Genomic DNA, 25,367 nt, shown 5'->3' on the forward strand with positions numbered 1-25,367 from the left:
ATTAACAGCTGTTCTGCTTCTCCAGCACATTAGCATGTATACAGCCTGACTCAAAACCAGAAGAAACTCACCATCACGTATTTTCAGGCTTTTCTAGCACCCACTAATAGGAGTATTTGTCAAAAATCTCTGCACATACATTTTTCACAAATGCTGTGGCTTTATTTTTATACTGGAATGGCCTAGAGACATACAGTTTGAAATAGTCAAATATATCTTCAAACAGCTTTGTCCCATGTAGCAGATAATCCATAAAAGACAAATAAATGAGTATGAAAGACACCAGACAAATCAGTGATCACCTGGAAATGGTATAATGAAAGCCTAATGAATATTGATAGACATACAATAGCACTTGATAAGAATGTATTGGATTTGCTTCAACTTTTTTTTTTAATAAACTGCTCCTGTCTCCAAATTCTACTGCATAAGTACTAAAAATAGCAAAAACAAAAATCAGAAGCTATTCTGTCCTTAAAGGTTCTGTGAACTTCAAGTTTACTGAGGGTAACAAGTTTCTTTCTTGCAAGTAATGGTGATAAGTCAGAGAACTTGAGTCCCTTCCTAAATCCCATAAGGCCTTTTGGTTCTGGTAAAAAAAATAATTCACAATACCTTGGCATATCCTGCTGCAGTCTTGCCAGGGTCCATAAGGATCCCATGTAAACAGATCTTTTCCATCTTCTATTGGGATATTGAATGAATAATGCACATCAGGGTTGTATAAATTCCCTACACACAAAACCTTGATTGAGATAAAATGATAGCTGTTTTTTAGTGAATTTGAACATAAAATTATGAGCATAATGATCACGTAGGAAATTTTCAAACTTATCAAAAAAGTAATCATGCACCTGTAGGATTAGTTCTTCTTCAACTCTGTCAGTGCTGTTAATTCGTTCTATTGTATTGTTTGAACCACTGTACTCAAAAATGGATCCTTGTATATTGATTTCTCTTTTTGACATGCTTACAACAAAATTTCCATTCAAGATAAAATTTCCATGGGTATCCGATAAAGCTGTAAGTGAAATAAAATATTGGAAATCTATTTACTTAAAGAGTTCTATCAAAAACATCTCACCAACACACAGCTTTATTTTAGTCAATGTAAAAACTTTATCAGTTAAAATTAATGAATTCAATCCTAATCATCAGTAGCTTCCACTAACCAGTGGTCATGGATTTTCTAAGCCATGGATTTTCTCTGGATTATAGTAATTAAATAATATTTGTTCTGCTGACGAGCTGATTGCAGTCCTGACTTTTAAATTTGGCCAGGTTCTGCTACTGCAGAAGGAAACAACAATTATTGGCATTTCTGCCCAATTCTACAGCCCACATCCTTGTATTTGCTATAGCTACTTCTAGTGAAGTTGGTTTTAAAAGTAAACTTGAAAACAAAAATAAATTATTAAGCATTTGTGATAGTAATTTAATACAATGATCTATTTGCAATAATAAAGATTAATGTCAAGTTAAACAGTTTTAAAATAAGGTAAAATTTGTAGTACAAGATGCTATTAAGGCATTACTACATTTGAAATGGAAGCTGATGTCAGGGGGTGAGGTTTATTTCTGAGCAACAGGTGACAAGGAAAACATTTCGAGAATTCTGAAGTTTGTTGGCTAGGATGACAACAGAAGAAGAGACAGGAGGTAAATATGCTTTAATATTTTTTCAGGCACTTCAGATACAATGTACCTACTGTGAAATAGAACAACCAAGATTTTTGGTAGGATGTACTCATGAATTCTTTGTTGCCTACACATACTTGCAAATCTATCAACATGTGACAACCTTTATATTCTTTATGTACCAGACATAATAGAAGAAGACAAATATGAGACAACTGGTAAGTTTGCTGATGGTCAGACTGCTTTGTTCACAAACGAATTGTATGCTTCCAAGATTTAAAACAACAAATACCTGTATTATTCCTGAGTTCACTTGTGGTGTTGCAATTAACATTGTGACAACAAAGTAAAAAATTGACAAAGTGATGCAAGGTGTTAATAATTATTCTCTGGTGAATGAACACACTCATCTAAGAACTAGAAATCTTAACAATATCTCACTAATTTAGATGTAAGTTTTCTGAAAACTAGTATATACAGAGAGACTCAGGCCAATGAATACTAAAAAATAATTAGATATTTTCTCCAACATCATTATCAGATTTCTCATAATATACATCCAGAGCAGATCTCTGTCAAATGTTGCACACAGGAGGCTTTTACCAAGGTAGTTGTCATCTTCTGGTTTCCCTGAGTAGCTGTGCTGTCGAATATCAATGTTTGTTGCTCCTTTGGGAATATTTACTACAACATTGTAACCTGAAAATTAATTATATAAAAAAATAGTCAAGTAAATATGAAAAAAACATTTTCATTTGCAAAACCCCACAGTGCACCAGAGACAACCAACACTGAATGCTTTCACATGTTAGGAAGTGTTAGGTTCTGTGTTCAGATATGAGAATTCAATTTTTTACCACTAACAGGAGCTCAATCTACTCATAAAAATCCCTAGAGAGCAGAACTACTCTAGAAAGCAGTCAAGTATATCAAGAGGGACTCAGGAAACACTGTGACTGCTCAAAATTTAAACTTCTATAAAAATCTGGGTAAGCCACTTAACATGAAATATCTCCATGCGATTGAGGTAGCTTTTCTCTCACAAGAGCATTTCAAGACAGCACACTAAAGAATGAGTCTTAAATACTAAAACACTGCCATGTTGCAGTCTATCCATATGCATAGGTAGATACAGCTGTTAAACTAGCCATGCTTGATCCACCTTCTTCTGCTTAAAATATTGAGTGCACTCCCTTCAAAATATAAATGTTTCACAAATGAGTCACCATTTCTTGTAGTATCTCCAAGTAATATTATGGTAGCCTTGCCACCAGGTAACAAAACAAGGTGCATCAAAATCTACTTTTTAAAAAAGTCGTGCTGTACATAAACCTAAAAAATCCAAACATATTTCTCACAGATGCTAACCATGAATTCAAAAGGATACTTACAGCTGAGAAAAACTGAGTATGGCAAACATTGGAAACAAATAATAAATACAAACATGTAAGCTGAGGTATTAATAAAAAAATTTGATAGCTTTTTCACCTATTTCACTGCTTTTAACAATATTACTGTGGCTTTAGTTGATGCACCTCTGTGGGTAAAAATTTAAATAGCAATATCCTTTTAATTTTGTACTGGGTTTGACTGGGATAGAGTTACTTTTCTTCACAGTAGCCGGTAGGGGTTGTGTTTTGGATTTGTGATGGAAAATGTTGATAATTCAGGGATGTTCTAGTTATGGCTGAGCAGAGCAAGGCCTTTTCTGCCTCTCATCCCACTCCATCAATGAGGAAGTTGGGGGTGCATAAGGAGTTGTGAGGGCATGGAGATGGACCCCAGCTGACCACAGGGATATCCCAGACCATACGGCATCATGCTGGGCACACGAAACTGGGGAAAGAAGGAAGGGGGGGATGTTCAGAGTGATGCCATTTGTCTTCCCAATTCACTGTTATGCATGACAGAGCCCTGCTTTCCTGGCTGGACACCTGCCTGACCATGGGAAGTGGTGAACCAAATTCTTGCTATGCTTTGCGTGCACGGCTTTTGTTTTACCTATTAAACTGTCTTTTATCTGAACCATCTGAGTTTTCTCACTTTTATTCTTCCAGTTCTCTCTCCCATCCCACTGGGAGGTAGCGAGTGAGTGACTGGCTGTGCGGTTCCAGCTGGGGTAAGCAACGAAAATTTCGTATTTCATTAACTTCCAAGTGCTTTTAACCTAATAAAACTATGCATTTAAATTAAGATTTAATCTAATTACTGCTCCATCACATCTACCAGCTGGGGGCAGCACTGCAATTGCAAATTGAGAAGATGCATGCTCTGGATAAATACAGCTTGGTCAATCTCTCAGCCTACTGTGAAGAAAACCAAAACACAGTTCAAAAAGCCCCTCATCTCACACACTGAAGACCTTGTGGCAATAGAATAGAAGAAGACAAAATACGGGAGGAAACTATAAACAAAACTACATAGCATGTTGTCAAGGATACACAAAGAGAATAAATCACATACTAGGACACCGAGAATGACCATTGTCCAGGAAAGCCTCAGATACCCTAATTTGATGCAATAATAATAGCCAACATAGTAATAATGTGTACATAATTAGAGTACCATCTCCTAAAATGGAAGCCAAGTAAATTAGTATTTTGCTGTAATGAATTTTTGATTATTTCTTCACTGCTGTTTACACAGCCACTGACAATATCATAACTGCATGAATATAAGCACACACCACAGGCTGCTATATCAGTTCCAAATTTTGCCTCAGTAAAATGGCTCATTTCAGTTTGAAAGGAAACCAAATGAATTTAAAAGAAAAAGATCAAGTGCACATCAGCATACTTAGCTTGTGATCCTAATTCAGATTTTTTTTGGAAAATCGTATTTCCTCAGACAATGCCTTCAGTCATTAGCCTAGAGATGTTTTAGACCTCCCATGGAGACTGGAGTTTAGTGATCATTTTCTTGTTTGCATGGCTGTATTCCTACTTCAGCACACCCTGTGATAATCCCAAATGTTCAGCATACTGTTCATTGGTAAAACTCAATATTATCTCTTATTTGCTAAAATTCAAGAATTTGAACATAATTTGAAACATTCTACAAACTATAAAACCAAATCATAACTCAAATCATAACTCATCATAAAACATGGGGGCTTTTTTCCCTTACAAATTCAATTTGGAGCAAATAAGCCTGTGACAATGGAAAGTCATTAAATAGAAGAGAGTGACAGTCTTGACCATATTTGCAGGGTCACTTGGCTTGTAACAAATGTGTGTGTGACAGAATTCATGTTTTATCTATAAGCAAATTCTTAGGACAGACACAAGAAAAAATACATGTATTTGTATGGGAATGGTAGTATATAATTTTTTTGGTAATTTTGATGGCTATGTGCCTTCTGCCAAGGGAAAAAAAAATCCAACAGGATACTTGGCATACTTTCCTCTTCAGCAGCAATCCCTTTGATCTATGAAGATCTGACTTGGCAGCTCTCCAGGTATCATTTTCACTTCACCTGTGGTCTCTTTCAACCAGAAAGGTGGTTGAAGGTGGCATGAAGAAGCCTCTAGGCTGATATTAACCTGGAGACTTCTGTCCTCATGTTCTGTGCTCTAACTACTTAACTGCACTGCTACACACATACGTAGTCTCTCCATACTTCACAGAAAAGACTACACATAGAAGAACTGTCGATAGGTCTGTTAGAGAATCTAAATCAAATAAATAAAAAATACCAGGGTTATTCAGAACTTTCTCATTCACTACCTGCCAATGAGGAGGAAAAAAAATAGTTACCCCTGCTCTCTGGAAGGAGGAGACTCACATTTCACAGGCTGTATTTTTCACTCTAGGAGAAAAGGAACCTTATCAGCTGCTCACAACACAAACTTCTTGCTATCTCTTTACACCACCAAAATGAGACATTGTAATATGTCCTTCAGCTGCAAAGTTTCAGACCAGAGAATACAAAGTACAAAGCAGGATGCATTCACCCTTTTAAATTACTTCTACTCTCCTAATTTCTTTTATTTTTTGTTTTTACCTCTGAGGAGGTTGATTTTTTTTTTTTACTTGAGTGGGTTAGTATGTCATAGTGTTTGCCTCTGCACCCTTGAGAGAGAATGTGACTGAAAATCAAAGGTACTTTTTGTTGATAGAGGCCCTAAAGAACATACATTGAAATCCTGCTTCCTGAAATGTAAAGAATAATTTCTAAGCCATTAACATTAAAAAAAGACAAAACAAACATACCATAATGAGCACTGTTGAAAGTACCTGCAAGTGTCTTACATGAAGAATTATCACCACCACAGATTCCACATTTGTCTCTCCTTGCCTTCGAATTCAAAACATGATCACAGCCTGCTTGCTACAAGAAATAATAAAAATAAAAAGGCCCTGTGTCACTCAGCCCCATGGCAAATAATGAAAAAATGTAATGTAAGCGTCCTGCTACCCCAAAATGTTGTTATTCACTGCATATATCTAGTCTTCCTTGGCAATTCATTAAAAGCCATCAATAGTTTTGGATTCTGCAAGACAGAGCAAAATAGAATGGTGCACTCCCAATTCACTCCATATATCAAGAACTGCATAAGAATACAAAACAGTACATAAAGATTTTGTATTAAAAACATAATTTATACATTTTAATTTATATTTACATTAAAATTCTTGGAAGTCTAAAAGCAATATATACATATATATGGTCATCAATTCATTTAAAGTTTGCCATTATTGAAAGGAAGCAAAGGAGTACACATAGACTGTCCTGGTTAAACTAATGTAAGCACAGTTTTTGTTTATGTATCTTTACTTAAGCTTCCAGGGGTTTTTGAACTATGATAAACAGGACAATTCTCTTGCATTTCCTCTTTATTTAACCATATAAAAATAATCTATATTTTCTCTTCATTCTGAATTTGCTCAGCTTCACTGCAATCAGCAAAACCTCAACAAGGCCCAACAAAAAAGTTTTGAATGGTTAAAATATAGCACCTTGCTTCTAACAAAATCTTGTGGCAATGCCCTAGCTGCTATTAAGCAAAGAGTGCTGAAATAATTTAAGGGTCAGTTCCTCCTGATATTACAGTAAAGTAATAATTACATAATCTAACTACCCTTGGATTTTCTACTATTTAGTTCTTTGGTAGCAGAAATACAATGCTAATAATCACACAGCATGCTTCTTTCCTCCCTTTATGCTAATTTTGGATCAGTTTCTCGCTGCTCACTTGAAAAATATTAACTCTTTCACATATGAGGCTTAATGAGGCAAGACTGTGAGTCTTCAGATTCAACTATATATTCTTAACTTAATTACTTCCATTTTCAGATCTTTAATTTGATAGATAATAAAATCAGCTTAAGTGAACTCAGAACATCCTATTTTCAGTAATGTTTAATTGTATTAATATTTAATATCTACTTTACCACCTGTTAAAATTGATTTTAATAATTAGTAAGTTTAGATTTAAATACCCTGCATAAGCCTTGAACACAAAGGTCATTGGTTTCTGCTCCACAGGGAGTACCATCAGCAACTCTGTCCTTCAGCTGATAGTAGGAAGTTGTTCCAGAAACTCGGCAAAAAAGTTTACAGCGATCTTTCATAGAAACTGGAAAGAAAATCCAAGAGATTTCTTGTCTGTTTTAAAACTTTATTTAAAGCAACATTTTCATTGTGTTAATTGAAAAGATGTGTAGTTACTTACTACCACTGTATTTTGGAAGCCAGCGAACAGCAGAGGTAAGACCATTGATATTAAAGTGTTTGCCATCAAATTCAGAACACTGTTGCTCCCGAAAATCTTTTTTGCCTTTTGGACATGAATCAGTATTACAGGACCGAAATTTCATCCTGCGACCAACACAGTATTTTCCTCCATTTCTTGGCCTAAAATAAAGGTAAATGTAAAACTCATTTTCTAAAACTGCTGTTTTCCACAAAAAGTGGCCTCAGCCTCTGATCTAAAGAGGAAAATCTCCCACAGCATTCTGTCAGCTGTGTAACTGACTTACACACACATTGAGCTTCTACAGTGGATTCAATTATACCCAAAATAAACTCAATCCTTGTAAAATACTGTTGCTGAGGGGTAATCTCGCTACGGATGTTTATTGATGCAATACTATTTTTACTTCTCTCACAGCTGTAACTATTTTGCCTGGGTAAAAGCATTAATAGTTTTAATGCTTTTATCAATTTAGCTGAGATTGCAGTCAAATTTTTACACAAGCAGCACCTCCCTCAGTAATTTGCAATTCTTATTTTACAGTGACAAAGAAAGAAGACCCTTAGGAGCTGGCACAGTCTTTTCTGTAGTCTTAATATTGGCTTCACTTTGGGGATCAAAAGAATAAAAAGGGAAAATTGTGGAATATACACCATTTACTGTAAAGTCTAAAATACATTTTAACAGTTATAAACCCTGACACAATGTAATTCAGTATTAGTATGCTCCTGAGGAAGAAAAAAAGAATAAATCAACAGCATATTGATACTATCAACCACTACAGACTAAATGAGGCATTATCTAATGGCAATCTAGTCTACTGCCTCTTACTCATCAGAGAAAATGAAATAACCTGGGCCATTTTATTGAAGTTCATTTATCCTAATGATAATATCAAGCTGACATGACTTCATAGAAACACCCTGAAACTACTCAGGCACCAGCTGTGGTTCTGCTTCTTGACAAGTTAAGGATAAGGCTGTCCTTAACTTTTATTACAGAAAAATAAGTCCACATGGAGTTATTCAGTCAATGTAATTTTCTAGTTATAAAGGTAAGTTTTAAATGTCTCTATTATAACCAGGGCTCCTTGTGGCTTGTTATTGGTGGCAATACTGTGGAAAAGTCTTAAATCAAAGCAAATAAAGTGTTTCACTAAAGAGATTAGTAGGGAATACACATATCTATTTTTGCAGTTCTTACTGCAAAGAAAGCATCTAATGTTTAAAAGAAACTTCAACAGTTAGACTAAATCTAGAAAAAAAGACTCTGTCAAACTAAGTTTTTAGAAACATCTACAAGAATGGATATTATTGCTGAAAGATATGAGTAATCTAAAAATCCTCTGCATATTGGAGTCTGTAAATTTATCTCTTTCCAAACATGACTGAAACAAGCATTTTTTATTTGTGTGTTTCACACAAATTGTGTGCACAGCCCACAATACCTCTACTTCATTTTGAGCCAATCCAAAAATTTTTAATATCTTCACTATGTAAATGTAAAACACATTGACACATAATAAAAAATGTAAAACACAGTAAAAAAAAACATACTCTGGTCGATTACACAGCCTGGTGGTGCTCTTGATTCCACCTCCACAAGTTCTTGAACACGAGCTATACGGTCCCCATGGTCCCCATTCTCCATCTATAGGACGCAGCTCCATTTCCCTGCTCACACAAATTCCATGGCGGCAGTGCTGCACAGTTGGCAAACAAAATAAAATTAATAATTCAAGCAAAAGATTACTGTGTATTTTAGGCACAAAAAGAACAAAATTTAAGCGATCACTACTCTTATCTGGATTTGGATATTTTCTAAAATGTTTAATTTCCTGTACCCAGTAGTCATGTTTTTAAAAATGCTATCTAGAGTTCTTTGATTGCTAGGAAATCTACTGGATATTGAATATTTTTCTGTCTTCTCACTTTATCCAAATATTTCTAAAAGATCTTGAATTCCTGATACATTTTCATCATAAAGTTCAAAAACAGATTTACAACCGTCTTTTTTGTACAAGATTTTTCAGTTTAATTTTGAATTCGTGCTGTTACAAAAAGTGAAAGTTAAAAGAAACCACCAAGAAAATCAGGGTGTTTTGAACATCTCGAAAGCTAACCAATGGGATTGTTTGGAAAAAGCAGAAAAGCATTTAACACCTTGATTATATAAAGCAAGATGATGCTACAGATTCATTCTTGAACTCAGACTTTCACACATATAACAAAATATGTAAAATATTTTTATTTACATGTTAATTTTTTTTAATTTACTACTAATCTAACAACACTATTACCATTAAAATTGAATTAATAGTTAAATTTAAAAAACTAATAGTAAAGAAATAATAATTCTTAGAGCAAGATACTACATTGCAATGCCTATTCTCTTACTTTAAATCTTGGTGAAGAACTACATATTTCCACTAAAAAATTACATCAAGGACGAATTTTCATTTCATCTGCTGGGACTGACATTATTGAGAAGACAAAGACTGCAAGACTATTTTGTTGTGGTGATGTCACTTATGAGACTTCACCACACTGTAACTGTAAACTTTTATTATTTATAGAAAGTAATTACCTTTTTCCCCCAGAAACATCAATCTCTTGCTTCTAAGTATTTATTATCCCTGTTCCTGACTGCAAATATGTGTCCACTTCAGCAGTTAAAGAAGTACATGGCTAAAAAGTCTAAGTGAGAATCTTATGATTGGTACATGGGTGACTTTTTCCAAAGAACCCACAAGAATTACCAGGACTAATCCTACTGGTGACTTAGAGCAGTTGGAATTCTAATTCACTTGCATCCTTTAGAAAATCCCAAGTAGTATATTTGATCACAACACGGTGGAGTATTAAAATAGAATATTTAGGAGATACTATAATTTCAGCGCTGCTGACTTCTATGTGGAAAAACGTGTCAACTTTGTTCTTGACTTCAAACACCTTCTGAGGCATCAAAGACTGCCCTCATCTGGAGACAAGACACTGGTCAGGACTGAATACGTGGGGTCAGTGCTCATACATAATAGAGATAATTCTTTATTTTTTATGCCTGTTTGCAGACTCAGGATTAGACTGTCCATTAATTAGGTTTGTTGTCAGGAGGGATTCTACTAGTTGTATTGACAGGGAGTGGCTCATTCCATCTTTCCCTGCAGGAAATATAGTTATGGATCAGTCACTACAGCAGGTTGTATCAACTCAACTGCTTGTTATTTCTGAAGCCTAGGCTTTGCCTCTTTGCAAGACAAAACAGCCTCAAATTACCTTAAACTCTAGAAGGATTTTGATAAATAAAGTCTCTGGCACATAAAACAATTTAAAAACCTCTGATACATAAAAGATTAAATGATAAAACAAGTACTAAACCTCCTTTTTTTTTTTACAATTAATTACATAGAACTTCTTAACTTATTACAAATTTATTATAGAAACTATCAATAAACAACCTTTGCTGAACACACAAAAATTGTATGCAGTCTTTCTGAATATAGCTGACTGGCACAAAACTCAAATCTTGTTCAGTGTTTTTATCACTGCTAAAACAACTCCTAGATACAATTTTTTCCTAATTAGTATATGCTTTAATTATTTTGATACTTAGGTTCACAAGCTATCAACCCTTTCGTTCTCAAAATAGGAATTTATCACAGAATCAGGTTCTCTTTTCAGGTTTCTGCCTGAATTCCTAATCCAACTTGATGATAAAATTGCCTGCCTGCATAATTTCTTGTCACACCAACTCTTGCATATAGGCCGTATCTTTTTAGCTCTGAATTCCTGCCCCTGAGTTTCATCATTCCTGGTGATTTTCAGACCCAAAGCAAACACAGAACAAAAGCTAGACCTTGGCAAACAACTGTGCAAACGATCCAGTGAGTTGGCCAGATCATCACTTAATGCTAAAACTAATGCATTAACTTAAAAACAAAAAGCCATCACTATTTCACTGCATATGAATTCTCACTGAGTGCTTACTGTTTGTTTGGTTTTTTTTTTTCAAGATAGCCTTCAGGTACCTTTACATCCAAGCCTTTTAGTGCCTAACATCAAATCCCTAGCAATCAAAGGCAGACTTTCTACATAGTCCATTCATAATGTAAAGGAGGAACGTGAAGAACTTGCCTTTTTATGAACTGTCCTTTGCATCTCAGGAAATAATTTTTTACACCATAGGCTGAAGACTCTAAATCCTCCTTCACAAAATGAATACTGCATTCTAATATAGACAGTGACCTAGCATTTAGGTTCTTCTTCCATCCAGAAAAACATTTACAGTAACTTCAAGGGAGATTTCAAGAAAGGAGTTGTAAAACAAAACTTTATACCCACAGAAGTATAATTTTGATCAATAAAAAGGCAAAGCATATGCTCACATCTGGGATTTTAATAGCTTATTCAACAAACTTGTCTCAGCTATTATTCTGCTGCATTCCTACAGAAGCAACATGATGAAGTCACAGTAGAAAACTCCAGCACCAGACATGTTCCAGATGTTCCTCTGTGTTGGCTTGAATCATTGCTTCACTGAGAATAATATCATATATAGAGCTTTCATAAACTTCAATATAATTGCTAACAATTTTTCTGCATTTTTAATGACAAATATAGCATAGGCATCATGAAAAGTGTGTATCACAAATAATTCCAAACATACAGATTACAGCAAGTGGCAAGGTGGCTCTAGTCAAGATCAACAGTTGGTTTTCTGTCAAGAAACCTAGAAATGCTTCAAATTTGGAATCAATAAACGTATGGGTACCCAAATTTGTTTTCATTAATAATCTCCTTATAATAATCACTTTGAGTCTTTCCTGTGGATTAATCTATGACTTGATAAATAGATTTTGAGAGCTTCCAATTTATTTCTTACTGAACTTGTTAGATTTCCAGGAAAGCAACCTTGAAAGAAATTATTAAAGCATTACTTGACAGGCTATGGTCAACTTTGACTGAATTAAGGAGAGTGGTAGATGGATGCAGAACAGGACTAGAGCTCCTCTGAAATCAAGTACTTCCCACACATCCCACCAAGATAAGAAGTGGGACCCTAAGGCACATAAAAAGAGCTACACCAGAGCAGTTAATAAAACAAGCACACACGGCAGAAGAAATGGAGCTTGGAAAGACATCTAACTGAAGCTGTCACCAAATCATCTCAGGTCTTTATCTCTGTGGCATGGATTCTCAGATGAGTCTACATTTATTACTCAAATGACATTATCTACAAAGCCCACACTATTTGAATTTTTTCAATGTTTTCAATATTTTCTTGCAAAAAATCTGCATATTTTATTTCTCCCTTGAAACTTTTAATTTTTCTGAAATTATAGCTTATAGAAAAATACTTCACAGAAATCCCAGTTTACAGAAAAAATTTATGGTTTGACCCCATACTTTACTCTGTTCTTACAGTTCAAAAGATCTGCTGCTGCTTTCCATATGGTGAACATATTCCCCTATCCCCAAGTCTGATAAAATCCATCTGATATTTTTATACTTATTTTACATATATATACACACAAAATGATTTATTCTTTCAGATTCAATATCTTCATGCATTACACTCACAATGTAGCCAAGCTATGCAACAATTCTTAATAGCAATCAATAAATGGGCACAACCTACTAGTGAAGAACAGCAAAATTACTTCAGAATTAGATGGGTATTTCTTCTACTGTTCAAAGCAATTATTTGTTGCTCTGCATGTCCATTCTCAGTTGTCCCTGTATCCCTGTCTTTTATGCCAAAAGGACTAGGATGAAATTTTCATTTACTCAATAGTTATTCTAAATATTTTTAGATGCTAGCTCAATATACATTACATATCTACAGTGAATAGAATTGATTAACATGCCTCTAAAAACCAAAAAGGCACATGCTTTCCAATCCAACTGTTACTTGCATCATGTGAATTTCTTCTTGCTGTTAAAGACATTTTTCCAAACTTCAGTGACAGTTACTTTTTTTCAATGTTTAAACTGCCATTATGTAGAACACTAGGATATCTCCAGGACATGGAAAAGTCTGGGTCAGAATCATATAGTTACCTCCTTCCTCTCCACTCCAATGCTCAAGGAATCAAGAGAATATGGGCATATTTCTGTATTCCACAGGAATCCAGGAAGGATCAGGGTGCCCCAAAAAAATAATAGTAAACCACTGACACTTTATTGGGCATTTTAAACACTTTATTGGGTGTTTTTGCTGTTATTTTCATAGCAATAAAGACTTCTTCTGAGAGTGCCTCTTCTGGATGATAGGTGGTTTCAACAACTTTTCTTCTTTGGAGGTAGTTGTTTTTTGATTCAGATATGCTTCACTAAATCCAACTGTTAGAGCAGTCCATAGACCAAGATCCATTAATACGACACATGACATTTGAAAACTGAGCTTAAAAAGTTGATACTAAAATAAAAAAATGCCTTAAATGGATCTTTTATCTATCCATCCTAATAATGGATATTTGCGACAGCAATAATGTCACAAACGCCAAATATAAATCAATTTAGCTTGCAGGAAAATATTAATTACAATTAGTAGTTACAATGTCTTATGCCCATTAATATTAGCAGCAACCTACTGTCTGAGCTTGAGAAGAGCTGCCCCTTAGTCAGGAACAGAAGACAATTTGTCAGATTAATTAATTGCTGTTCTTTCTTACATCTTTCAGAGGTAATGACTGTAATTAGCTCTTTACTTCCTAGAGAAAAATGGTTCCACTGCACTAATTACATAAAGTAGGGTTTTGTATTCTTATATAAAAGAAATCCTCTGATGTTGGCAAATTAGAGTCAATTTAACTGAAGATTACAAATGAAGTTTACATAAAAGATGAACTTCCTTTCTGATGAGTGACTGACTGAAAAATGGGTTAAACATTGTAACACCAAGAGCATGCATAGGCTATAATCAAGCAAAGCTTCCCCTACAGCCTTCAAGTAACTTTTTCTAATCTTGCAAGACAGAAAAAAGCCATTTGAGACAGTTTACCCATTACATTTGTTATCCATTAAGACACTATTTTCAAATTCCTCGCTAATATTGTTTTACCGAACATAGAATCTTTTAAGATTAAAAGTTATTGGGGGAAACTTAGAAATAATTCAGTGAAATGTAGCAGCCTATTATACACAGAAAATGAAATTAAAATTTCTAATAATTTTTGAGCATCTAAAATTATTTTTTAAAAAAATTATCATTGCTACCACACGCCCTGAAGCTGCCAAAGCACACTACTAAATAAAAGCAGCTGAACATAATAAACAACCCACATTTAAGATAATCACTGTCATACATGATCATCTAAAAAATCTCAGAAATATTCATTCTCACAATACCCTGACAAGTATGAAAACACTTCTGTTTGCTGGTGGTGAAGTGAGATATGAAGAAGCCAAATACTAGACCAGTAAAGAACTTAAGCACCTAATTTCTGTTCACTTCCCAAACTACATACAAATCCAAAAGTAAAAGCCTGAAATCTTCACTGGAAACCGGATACAACCAGGCTCCACCATTATCTGTTTCTATCTGGGTTCTGTAAGTGCCTTGATTATATCTACTAATTTGATATTCATGACCCTTATGGACAGCCCAAGAAAGGCTATATTGTCCAAGTTTACGGATCAGGATCTGCATTCAAAGACTTGCAAATGAGGAAGCAGTGAGTGGCACCTTTATCATCCAAAACCTCTTTACCAAATAAACCAATGAGCAGAAAACAGTTTCCACTTCTTTTTTCTAATCTGTCAAAGCATTCAATCCATACTTCAAGCAGCCGGGCAGTCTTATACATTGGGGTATAAACGAGAAGAGAGCTCCTGTGTTTAGCACTGAACAGACCCAAGTATCCTGAATTATGTTACAATAGGCAAGACAGAAAATGAACACAGGTATGTATGCGTAAGGCACCTGATACGACGCAGATACAAATACCTACTGAGACAGATGCTAAGGCAAAGACTCCCTCTTTCCAAAAAAGCATACACCTGTACCTATGTGACTCATACTTAATTTGTTCTGGTTCAATAAACAGCCTCAACAAGACAAACTGGGGGAAACACACTTAAGGGATGTCATATTTCTGATAATTCTACTTTGGACACTACTGATCAGGAAAAGAAACAACTTACTAGGCATAAGCTGGCCAGTTCAAACAGAAGGAAAGATGTCAACTTTCCCCTGACTTCTTTCACCTACTTTTAACCAGTGTGGCATCTGTAAACTTTAATAATTACTCTGAACAGACAAACTGTGGATTTTTATGTCACAAGATTATAGAACTAAGAGAAACTGCAGGTAAAGTCAGGTAGACAATTTTCATACAATCAGTATTCTATAGGCATATTGTCACACAGTGAGCACTGATCTTTCTTACCTACATCCAAAATTGCAAGTACTGAGAAACAAAACAAGGCTTACCATTCCTACACCACAAACTGTTCCATCAGCCAAAGGCATGTGCTGAGTACGACAACCCTTGTGAACACCTTCTGTGCTAGTGCACCATAAGCGCTTGCATTGTTTCTAAAAAGAAAAACAGATTTCTTTTGTTGCACCTGCAATACCATTTTAGACATTAGTTGCAATTATTTTTATTTTCTCACACTGTGCAGGCTTATTGTTTGCTATTGTACTACCATTTTTCACAGATCGAAGCCCACAAAACCAAAATAGATTTTTCTTAAGGCCAAGCAGGAATGTGGAATATCTGAAATTGATCCCATTAGATTAATAGATTACTTCATTTTCTACTTCAGTAGAAAATTTTATTTTAAAATATGTAAGAGGTTACAGTTACTATTACACACCACAATTTCCATATAATCCCCCAGAAAAAGGCTCTAAGTGAATTTAACAGGAATTAAATGTACTGACTAGAAAATTAAGCAGAAAGCCTCATTTACAACTTGCTAAATTTGTAGGAAGTGCTGAAATAAATCCCTTTAAGTTGTTGCAGAAAACCTTAGTTTATGCAGCTTTAGATACTTTAAAGGAATAATCACATTCACAGATAAGGAAATCAAAATGAATGCAACCTACTTTTTATTGCTATAGACATCTCACATGTGAAATTGCAGTGCTGTTTACTGAACTTTTCCACTTCAAAACAATATAACATGGCATTTTACTTATTTCAGGATAAAATTACTCCCAAACCAGTTTATTATTATAGATATTTTATTATAGATTAAGCATGACTTTGTCTGGTTTACACTCACCAGGTAAGGGCATACTTGTGACCCCATACCAAACGTAAGCTCACACTGCTTGTTGACATCATATACTGACCCAGGTAGCTGAGAGGAAAGATCATATGTTCCTCCACTAGGTTTGTCTAGGAGGCATTCACCATAACCAGTACTGTTGTAAAACGGGAACAAAATGTGAATAAAACACTCAATTCATTGGGAACCTTCTCACTACTCACAGAATACTTACACATGCATATCTCAGTGGAGTTACGGGTTTGCATGCCTACTTGCCTATGTAATGACTTTACTGAATTAATGAATAATGAAATGCACCAGGTCACTTGATTTTCCTTCTTTGTATTTTGCATTTAGATCCATCAAACAAAATTAAGTGGGGGGTTTTCTCACTTTTTTAAAAAAGGAAAAAAACTGGTACTACCTAAATTATACCCATCTCTTATTTTAACATAAAAACTTCAGAAAATAAAGGGTGTCCATTCTAACCTACTAAAATAATCCTAAAGGTATCAATAAACAATACCACTATATTAAAAAAAACAAAAAAACTTCTAAGCTTTGCATGTTCAGTGCAACTTTAATGAAGTCATAATTCACCAAAAAAGTTAAACACGTGTATTTATCTGGAGGACTGAGGCCCTGCAAGCCAGTGGTTAAACCAAAGAACAATACAAAAACTATATTTAAGCAATACCTTTAAAATACTTCTCAGAAATAAATTCAATTGGTAAGGGAAAAAAAAAACAAACCAAAAAACCCCCACTCCAAACCATAGCATTATATTGACACTCACTCAAGAAATTCAGTGATATATTTTTGACTGCATTTTGACCAGGTCCATGGACTTGTATGATAATTTAAAGTTGGAGCCATCACATGATATTGATGTTTAATTCCAGCTTCTTTACATTTGAAACTGTCATCATGAGGCACATTAAACCTAAAAAGCAAAACAGATAAACTCCAAAACAAATTCAGCAATAATTAACTGAAACTCTCTTTGCTGTAAATACAATAAATTTTGCTGTAAATGCAGAAAATGCTTGAGTTTTGACTTTGAAAATGCCTTAAAGTTTAATGGGACTCAATACATCTATCTGACCTTTTGGCAATAGATATCTTTAAAATGCCTTACATAATTATCCCCTTATCCAAATACTCCTAGTTATATAGTGGTGGGTACAGGACCAGTTTTACAATTAATGTAATTTTATAGCTTACCAGAAGAATTCCAATGTTTTAGGAGTGTGCCACTTTAAAGGAACAACCCATCTCCTCAACTGAATAGTCTGGCCATGGCTGGTCTGTCCACAACATGCAACCCCAATACTCACATCATAACTCTTACTATACAGTAACAAAAACTGCAGAGCACATCAATATCATACTTAATGCAACTAACACACCATCTTATTTTACTGCCTCAGTTCAAGTACCAAGACAAATAGCATGTGTCTAAGTGGACTTTCAGGCACATGAAAATGAACAAGCTAGCTACTGAGCTCTGTAACCTACAGAACGTTACCTACACTGTGGCATGCTCATGGAGCTAGAGTATAGCACCTTTCTGCCATCACTGATGAGGTATGCTTCATAAAATAAAATGCTGTCATCTCCTCTTATTTTTCAGTGTAAAGTATTTCTCTGTGTTACTCTACTGTATTCTGAAAGGATCAAACACAAGGAAGAATATTTCTGTGTTATATTAGCAATTGTCTTTTCTTAAAGGTAAATTCCTAACAGGGCTAGAACACACTTAGACTTAAGAGGACTGTGTTGCACTACCTAGGGTATGTCCCAGTGTCCCAATCAGTTCATATGACAAAAGGACAGAATTCATCTCTTTGGACAGTTTTTTCTAAAATTCAGGATAACAACCAAGTAATAAAATTCAGAATTTCTTTACCTAGCTTACTGCAAGGGACAAAAATAATGACTCTTCTAAAAGGACATATCAGACTGCATCCTATTAGAAATGCAAAGCCCACTGCTGAAAATTGGTCATATTTAAAAGGAAATTAAAAAAAAAACAAAAACATTACCTGCCAGGAAATAGGTACTTACACATGTCCAAGCTCATGTGCTATAGTAAAAGCAGCACTCAATCCATTTTCTTCACTTACAGAACAACTGCGCAGTGGGTCGCACATTGTACCTAGCTCTGCTAAACCTGCAAAATCGAATCCTTATATAAAAGCTTAAGAGAATGAATTTTCCTTCATGTATTACAATGAGTGCTATGGCACTCAAGTCGAAAGTTGTGCCTCAAGTATGCAGCAAATTTACACAAAAAGAACAACCACCTGGCACCAAAGTACATGCCAAGAACAGCAATAAGCAATGTGAAACCATTAATTTTGTCTGTGTGCCTTGAATTTTCTATCTATTTTCAGACTTACTGTTAACAGATTTTTCTCCTCACACTGATATTCTCATATATAAAATCATACTGATGAAAAGAGTAACTCACCAAGAGTATCACACTTCTCTCTAGCTCTGCAGATATCTTCCCTTGAAAGAAAATATTTATTTCAAATCATTACAGCATATAAAAGAATATTTTTAAAGTATTTCACTGTTGCTGTACTAGTTGCAGCAACTGCAAATCTGATTCAATTCAATTTTTAATGCTACAGGCTATTCAAACAATTTGTATTCTAGTGAAAGAAGTAATTTAAATTCACCAGACTAAGCCCACAGTACTGCTTTTTATCTAGCAAGCAAAGAATAAAAATTTATTTCTCTACAATGCAGAAGGTACATCAAGCATGAAATGATGCTGACAAACATGCAGATTGCAGTATACTTGAAACTTGGAACACTGGGGAAAAAAATAGTTAAAAAGAAGAGTGAAAAAGAGACTATTATAAAGAATGAACATCAGAACCCTCAGTGAGGTGATTGGTGTACAGGAAGAAAACATAGTAATATTTACATGCTTTCCATTTTAAGCTTTTGATAGCTCTGATTGCATCAGGGCTGCCAGGACCTGTCTGTCACTGCATCCTTCAGTTTACTCTATTATGTACAATACTCCTCCCTTATCATATGTATGTACTATAGCTAAAGATTGAATTTCCTTGCTACACTTTCAGGTCTAATTAATTTCTATCATCTTTAATGGAAGGATCATTAGATGCTTATCTATCAACATAGCAATGTCAGAGTAATTGCTCACATATTGATATTCAGTGTTTTGGAAGGCCAAGACAGTGTTATTCACTTATCTATGAACAATGTCAGTGGAATGGTTGAAAGATTATATTGTAAAACCAAAACTGAAGCATTTGTCTCACCTATCTGAGTAACTGTGGCTATTTTAGATACTGTACCTGGTGATGAGAACAGCAGTATCATGATGAGACGGGTGAGTATCATCCAAAGTGTTTTGTGTTTGCTGCCATAAGCAAAAATTACGAAGAGTGGTAGCTGCATTAAAAGTGATAGCTGGTCCTTCCTAAGCAAGAAATGGCCAAAAACATCAAATAAGGGCTTTAATATCCATGCACTTGCACTCACTGCATTGTCATTTGTTCTGCTAATCTGCAAAGGAATGACTTGCACATGGAAAGAAAGCAGGACTGTACATAAGAATTCCTTCAGCAAATCTGTTTGAAGGGTCAGAGATCTGAATTTAGCTACAAGTCATCAGTCATAAGAACCCATTATTCTAAACAATGTATGTGAATACTTACCATGTGTTAAATATTAGAAAAATATAGTGACATTTATGATAAATAAATATTAAATCCATGAAATTGAAAAAGGAAGTACTTATTACAATCTTAAAATATTACAGTTGTTAGGGGTGAAAGCCTTCCATAGAAACCCTCTATAAAAACTGCCATTTTCCTGCCATGTTTCCATAAGCATAACCACACTTCAGGTAGTTCTGCCATAAGCTTTCATATACTATCTGATTTATGCCAGTATAGGAAACTGGATATGCTAATAGAGACACAGGAAAACAGAGGCATTAAACACAGGCCCTGAAGTTAACCTTGCATTTGACATATTGTTTCCTAACTTAAAACAAAATTACACAGTTTAAGAAAATATTTTATATTTAAACTAAAAAAATTAAACTTTATAATTACATTGCAAATTCATGCATTTTGTTTCTTATATAAGAATGATATCTTCTAAATATTTCTTTTTCTTACCTGTTCATTGTGAATTACAATTAATTTGACAATAACTATATTTATAAGATTTCCAATAGTTGAATCTTTATAGATTGCTGCAACCTAAAGAGAAAAAAAGATTAAACTCACTTGGTAAACTATCTCTTTTAATGAAACAAACAAATTACCAAAGGAAACCAAGCCACTACACAAGAGGTATCTCATGCATCCAACTGTCCCTTCTACCCAAGGACATAGTGACAAAAAAAAAAAGGTTTTCTCAGTTTTTAATACATGAACAGCTTCAATTCTATATTCATTTCCAAACAGATAGACACTATGTTGAAATGCTAATGTAAAAAGTACACTTGTTAAACAGTTTATTTATAAAATATCAAAGAAAGGAAAAAAGTAATGTATTGTGACTGTGAAGCATAAGCTGCTTTATATACATGATTTGCAGAATCAATATCTGAGATACTAGAGTTTTAAAAAACAACTTTGAACAAATAAGTTTTTACCTTGCTTTTAATGGAAGCTGGACTGAGCTGTAAAACTGTATTGAAAAGACACATGACACATACAAAGGCATCTTTTCGCATTCATAAAATTTGTATTTGTATACCCAATGGGCATTTTTATACATACTCTTGCAGACAGATAGTAAAAATCATGAGTCAATTCCATACACTAAAGTGAACTACTTTGAAAGTTATTTTTCATAAAAGCAGTAAAAAAGTTTATACATTCCAAGTAACAGCTTCAGATATCTCATCCTTGTGAATTCTGGTTTAAAGCAGCAGTCAAATGACAGCCTTATGTAAACAAGAATTGTCACCAAACACAGATATACTGCCTCTCCTCCCTTCAAGCTTGTGCTAAGGCTGCAAAAATGATTAAGGAACTGATCCAGTTGAAAAATTATTTTTTTAAATCACGTTATACTGGTCAATATGCTCTCATTTCTGGTGCAGGCTCCAACACAAGTGCTGATAGACAGAGAGGGGAAGAAGAACAGACCTATTTCAGAAGTCTTTTGAGCCACTTGAACTGGCTCTAATTGCTTGTGAAACCACAGCCTTGCAGCATAAAAATTCTATTTATCTGAGGTCAAGTAATACTGCTAAAACTTAGAACTGATAGAGCACTGGCTCCTGGCTCATGCCCCACCTTTCTCTAAACTGGAGAGAACACAATATGCAGCACTGTCCTTCATTCCTTTCTTGACAAACAAGCTGGAAGTAGAGGATTCAATAAGAGTAGAGGAGGAGCCAGAGCTTCAGAAGTCATGTGGAGAACACACTTCAGAGCAGTACAGCTATTGTTTGCTTCTTTCCATATGGACTTCTTTCTTGGTTACTAACCAGCCAAGTATTCAATTATTCTTAGGTGAGAATGAGGAACATCTCTCAAATACTCGTTGAAGTGCTGAATCCACTGGGCATGGACAAACTCAGAAGCCTTTACAAAAACTATCTGAAATGCTCAAGGACAATTTAGGCAGAACTTGAGTGGAATAAACTACCATTTTTCTAATATCAAAATTATCACAATCAGCTCATAATTTGTTCTTATACTTTGAGACTCACTTCAATAAACTTAGAAAGGATATTGCTGGGTATCTATCCTCCTCATAGTCAAAGTATATTCCTATAGGAACTGCTGTCTCACAATAATACAATTATCACATCCATCTCAACTCATGGAACTAATAGGGAGCAAATTCCATCAATGGTTAATTAAGAAGGAGAAGGGATGAACTGTTCTGTAGACATGACTATCTAGAGATATGTATTTAAACATATATTTTCATACAAGACAGGAAGAGCAGCTATTTCACTTATTCATCCCTTTACTATGGAAGAAGATAAGATGTCTAATTTTCAGATGTATGAGGCTAAGGCAGATTAATTCCAGCCCACCTCTTTCAAGTTATATTTCTCTTTAGCAAAAAGAAAAAAGAATATGGGTTCATACAGCATTCCAAAATTATATCAGAGAAGAATCTGAAATGAGATCTGTGAGGATCTTTGACTTATTCCAAGGATTGGAAGACGCTTGTTACAAGGATTGATTCTAATACAATTTAAGCTGATACAAGAGGAACTTACAACTGAGAATTTGTTACAGCATAAAGCTACACGAGATGATTACATATGTATAGCATTAACACAGACTTCTTTCACTGGACATGGTTGTTGCAGTTGGCCTTGTGGACCTTCATGAGATTCACCCCAGCCCACTCAAGCCTCTCAAGGTCACTCTGGATGGCATTCCTTCCCTCAAGCAACTCAACTGAATCACTGCACTTGGTGCCATCTGAAAACCTGATGAGAGTGCACACAATGACACTGCCAGTGTCACTGATGAAGATATTAAAAAGTGTTGGTTCCAGTATGGACCCTTGAGGGACACCACTCATTACCGGTTTCTGTTTGGATGTTGAGCCATTGATGATAACTCTTTGGAATGGCCATCCAGTAAATTCCTTATCCATCTAACAGTCCATGCATCATATCCATATCTTTCCAATTACTGGCCAGACTGTAGTGGGGGGCTGTATCAAAGGCTTTACAGATGACCAGGCAGAGCTTCTTCCTTTCCCTGATGCAGTTACTCCACCACAGAATGCCACTAGATTAGTAAGAAACATCTTAATTAACCTGTAAATCAGTCTAGTTAATGTCTGGTTTTGGAACAGAAAGCTCTGAAACTCAGGAACCAGATGCATTTCACTGGCTGTCAAGAAATGAGCATGCAAGTTATCTGACGTAGTGACACAATCAACAAAAAACAATACATGAGTTGTCCAGTAGTCTAAGGCTATATATATCAGGTAGAATAGGCAAAGGGATTTTCCCTGAATGGGAGAGGTAACTAAGTTCAGCTAACATCAAATAATGCCAGAGTGCCTAAACAGTGACTTTCAACCTTCAGTGCAAAATTAGCCTTAAGTTTCCCAAATGCCTCCTCTGCTATAGTAGAGGTAATTTCTGCTCCTGGATGATTAGAATGATCAAGGCAAGAATTTGAGGCTGGAACCTTCTTGTAACTAAAATTTAGCAGTTCTTGTTCATGGTTGTAGTAGTACTTATACTGTAGTTGATGGATATATACATTAATATACATTAATAGTTCCTTGAAAAAATTATTTTACTGCTGTGCAAGTGCTTTCTGTCAAGGTTATCCTGCTAACAAAATCTGGAAACAAAGACAAGGCAAAGAAACCAACACAAAACAGAGTCAAGAGTCCTCCTTCCTGCCTGTTGGCCCAATGTAGATTTAAAATATTTGAGCAAAATATCTTCAAAACACAAAACCAGTTACTCATATCTTAGAGCAGATGCATTAGACTAAGTATACTTGAGAAAAAATATTTCATTGCATGCCTGAAGAGAATCTGTTGCAGGACTTTCAACAGTGTATCTATGCATCGTATGAACACGAACTTGTTATCTCTCTGGAGAATAGCTGAGGACTGATGTAATGTCAGGTAGATGCCAGAGGTCAGCAGCTCCTGCCAAAATCTTAAACATACCTGTTTCCATTATAAGAGAAAGTAAGTTCATGCTAAATGTAAAATAACACTGCTCTCATTAACCCTATGTTTCAGTCAAACTATGGATCCTTTGCCTCATGAGCACTTTCATGACCTCTAAACATTTAGTTATACCACTGCTTTCAAAAGATCAAGGAGCAAGACTGTATGCTGATAACAAGATGCCTTTACCAGCAAAGTTCAGTATACATTCTCAGCATGGTTGAACACATGTGAAGAGAAAAATCCTAAAAACTGATAACTACAAATCAAACTTGAAGACTTACTTAAGGAACTAGTCAAACTAAAATAATCCACTGAGACTTGAAATGATATAATGATGCAGGGAACTATCAGAGATCCGGAATATAAGATTCTTATTTTTAGTGAAAAAAATTAAGAGGTAAGTACTCCCTGCTCCTCTATTCTAAGGATACCCCTCTCAACCTCTCTTACTGGAAGCATTCATGAAAAAGGATGATGAAAAGGGATAGGAATTTAATAGAATGCACCATTTCTTTACAATTTCCAGATCTACTTGCTTTACAGTGATCTAAATACAGGCTTCAGAGAAGTAGGAGGTAATAGCCAAGAAAAAGTGAATTTAGTTTCAAGAGATTTTTCAAACTCTTAAAACCAGCCTCCACACCAAAGAATGGGGAAAAAATACATATAGATGAAATATATATATATATATATAATATATAGATGAAACTAATTACACTTTAGTGGAAGGATCACAACTTTGGTTTTCCTGAAATTTTGAAATACTAAGTCAGACAGCCATGGCTGCCAGTTGACTGGCAACAACTTGGTTACAAAGTTTAGTTTCTCTAGACAACTCTGTTGCAACTGTCCAGGAAAGCATGACTGTGAATAGGGGCAAAATCCCCTATTTAGAAAAGGTGCTCATAAACAATCAAGTACACTTAGAGGCTGGAAGATAAAGAAATGATAAATCAAAATACAATTGGATAGATCTTGTTCAGCTCTTTTTTTGCTTCCTTTTTTCCCCCCTAAACATTGTATCACAAGACCTCTTTTTCTTTCCTCTTGTTACACGCAACCATGGTACCAAGAAAATACAAATATTCACATCCCCTGAAAGAAACACTTTCAGGGTATCACTTCATAGCTTGTACGTCTT

General features: G+C 35.0%; 1 protein-coding gene across 3 annotated transcripts in view; it reads right to left on the reverse strand.

Moving 5' to 3' along the window:
- The window catches only part of ADAMTS20 (ADAM metallopeptidase with thrombospondin type 1 motif 20), a 136,330-nt gene that overhangs the window by 41,905 nt on the left and 69,058 nt on the right, over positions 1 to 25,367 (reverse strand). For all 3 annotated transcript variants that reach the window (XM_088165560.1, XM_088165558.1, XM_014871135.2), the window contains 14 exons: positions 20,722 to 20,805; positions 19,891 to 20,015; positions 19,029 to 19,069; positions 18,623 to 18,728; positions 17,352 to 17,498; positions 16,568 to 16,709; positions 15,768 to 15,872; positions 8,891 to 9,036; positions 7,314 to 7,495; positions 7,081 to 7,217; positions 5,851 to 5,968; positions 2,242 to 2,337; positions 855 to 1,021; positions 616 to 745 (listed from right to left, as the gene is read on the reverse strand). In XM_088165560.1, coding sequence (XP_088021686.1) covers positions 616 to 745; positions 855 to 1,021; positions 2,242 to 2,337; positions 5,851 to 5,968; positions 7,081 to 7,217; positions 7,314 to 7,495; positions 8,891 to 9,036; positions 15,768 to 15,872; positions 16,568 to 16,709; positions 17,352 to 17,498; positions 18,623 to 18,728; positions 19,029 to 19,069; positions 19,891 to 20,015; positions 20,722 to 20,805 — 1,726 coding nt within the window. The remainder of the gene's footprint in view (positions 1 to 615; positions 746 to 854; positions 1,022 to 2,241; positions 2,338 to 5,850; positions 5,969 to 7,080; positions 7,218 to 7,313; positions 7,496 to 8,890; positions 9,037 to 15,767; positions 15,873 to 16,567; positions 16,710 to 17,351; positions 17,499 to 18,622; positions 18,729 to 19,028; positions 19,070 to 19,890; positions 20,016 to 20,721; positions 20,806 to 25,367) is intronic.

This window comes from Sturnus vulgaris, chromosome 5, assembly GCF_052056855.1.
Source record: "Sturnus vulgaris isolate bStuVul1 chromosome 5, bStuVul1.hap1, whole genome shotgun sequence".
In the NCBI taxonomy this organism is placed as follows: domain Eukaryota; kingdom Metazoa; phylum Chordata; class Aves; order Passeriformes; family Sturnidae; genus Sturnus; species Sturnus vulgaris.